The sequence below is a fragment of the Ceratosolen solmsi genome, unplaced genomic scaffold, assembly GCF_000503995.2.
Source record: "Ceratosolen solmsi marchali unplaced genomic scaffold, CerSol_1.0 scaffold15, whole genome shotgun sequence".
Lineage (NCBI taxonomy): Eukaryota > Metazoa > Arthropoda > Insecta > Hymenoptera > Agaonidae > Ceratosolen > Ceratosolen solmsi.
This window is the reverse complement of record NW_011948434.1, coordinates 4292228-4294565: the sequence shown is the minus strand read 5'-3', so window position 1 is coordinate 4294565 and position 2338 is coordinate 4292228. Positions and strand designations below refer to the sequence as shown.

At 50.3% G+C, this 2338-nt stretch overlaps 1 protein-coding gene across 1 annotated transcript in view; it reads left to right on the top strand.

Moving 5' to 3' along the window:
- Hr39 (nuclear hormone receptor FTZ-F1 beta) overlaps positions 1-2338 on the top strand; it is a 12226-nt gene that overhangs the window by 2714 nt on the left and 7174 nt on the right. Inside the window, exon 2 of the mRNA XM_011502845.1 lies at positions 2314-2338. This exon is cut by the window's right edge and continues 346 nt beyond it. Within this exon, the coding sequence (XP_011501147.1) occupies positions 2314-2338 (25 nt within the window). The remainder of the gene's footprint in view (positions 1-2313) is intronic.

The window sequence follows — 2338 nt, the reverse complement described above, 5'->3', positions numbered from 1 at the left end:
CCACAGCTCGCGTTTAGGAAAACGGGGACGGAGTCGTTGCTGACTCCCACCCCCTGGAGGTTGTGCGTCCATTGTCAGCCGCTTCCCGTTGCGCAACGAGTGCGCGGCACCTGTGCGCTCGAGGTCCCCGGAATGTCCGTTGCGGGTAGGCGCCGCGTGTTTGCCCGTTCCGTCACGTTCTCAAGCCTCTGGGGTTGTTGCACGGCCCCCGACCCCCGCGCACCAAACGCACCAACGACAAACGGCGGCATTGTGTCGTGGCGGCTTGCGTTGTGGCTTTATTAATCCTTGCTTCCACTTCGTTTCTCTCCCTCCCATACACCCCTCCGCCCCTCATCCCACACTCGTATCGCCAAATGCCAGTTATGACCCAAGGGCTTGGGGAATCCTTGGTGGCCCTTTATCCGAGCGGCCTACGACGATTCTTCCAGAGGCACGTATACAGTTTTAATCGGGAGATATCGCGTGATGATCCCTCCGTGGGTAATGATACCGGAAACGGTAATCGCTTAACGATTGTGGCCCGACAACGTTCGCGCGTAAATAATGCACGAAAGTGCGAAAGTGCCTCCTTTGCCTTTCGGACGTTACTAAATGAGGCTTAAGTTGGGCTGGGCTCAAGCGCTCGAAACTTCCTCGTATAGTTCGGATCGGAAATACGAGAGAAAGTCGACGGGTGCGGCGGGCATCGTTCAATTTGACATTGCAAAATAAAATTGTTCAGTTGCACAAAAGAGCGGTGAGTTAGCGTTAGAAACCGCGAGGGAAAAAGGCAGCGGCTCGATTAGTTAACCGCGGAGTCGCGAATTGCTAAATCTTTAATACCTTTGACTGACTACAATTAGTAAGAATACGAGTCGCCTCGACTCGTCTCGACTCGCCTCGACTCGCCTCGACTCGCCTCGACTCGCCTCCACTCGCCTCGACTCGACTCTGACTCTGACTCCGACTCCGACTCCGACTCCGACTCTGACTCCGACTCCTACTATGACTCGAACTCTGACTCTGACTCTGGCTCTGTTTCCGACTCTGGACTCCCGACTCCGACTCCGATTCACACACGACTCTATCGCCAAAAGCAAAAAGAATCCATCCAACTATTTGTTTCGCCTCTCTGCATAGTATCACGCAGCACGGGGACTTTTATGGATGTGCACCTCGCTCGAGTCCTCCGTATTGCTGTTTACTCTTTTTCCAATTTCTCTCCCTCGCTCGCTCTTCTTTGTACAAAAGAAGGTCCCTCCGGCTCTCGCGCTCTCTCACGCTCTCTCTCTCTCTCTCTCTCTCTCTCTCTCTCTCTCTCCTTCTGCTTCTCTTTACCGGGGCTGCGTCGTTTTGCGTTACACTTGCCTGCATTATACGTACGCGCGACTCATAACTCGTATTTTCAATTTCGCATACCGTCGCACACACGTGCGTGAGACGCTCAATAGAAGGGAATGCGCGGAGGCGGCGTAAATTCGATATAGGTGCGTGCGTGTGCGAGTGCTCGAGCGACCGGAAGAGCAAGCTTTGTAATATTGAAGCTTTCGAGGAAGTCGCAAATGTGCTTTTCAAGTCACGCGTTAAATTGCTCCATTCAAACGCGTATGCCCAACTTTTGTTTGCGCTCCATCCTCAGCCACTTATTGATGGTATTAAACGTGGAGCCTCGTTCTTCCTCCCTCCCGTGGGACACTACACACCACCCTCCCCTGCCGCCACCTCTGACAACCACACACTACAGAGTATGCATCATTATCCGCAATTATTGCAAATTAGCGAAAGTAGTTTCTTCATTGACGTATAAGTACGTTACGTTACGTTACATTGCGCTACGACATCTTGATTTGATAACAATCGGTGATACCGAATTGTGCGCCTATGAAAGCGGCAAAGCATCCTGATATAAACTAGTATATTGTGTCCATAATTATCGATACATTTGGCTAATTAAAGGTACTTCGTGCGAGTAGCATTAATATTGTAATAGCAATCATTAACTCGACCTAGCATAACTATAAAAAGAGTCTCGATATCGTGGCTGTTGTAATTTTTCATGTCGATCATGGCATCCGGAGGTATGGAAATACGTCAACCCCTGCTAAATGCACGTTTGTAAACGACAAGGACTTGCCATCGATTAGATACATTGCGGTAGATTATGCTATCGGGAGCTCACAAGTTCACTTCTTATTTGGCGTTGTTTTAATAGGTTCAATTGAACCTATCGCCATTCAAGGCGAAGTAACACGCTCAGAGTTACAATCGCGAAACTTGGAGTTCGCTTAGCGAGAGCGACTATCGAGCCTAACGAGGTACTCGTGTTCGCAGGGAAGAGAGCGTGCAAGTACCTGGG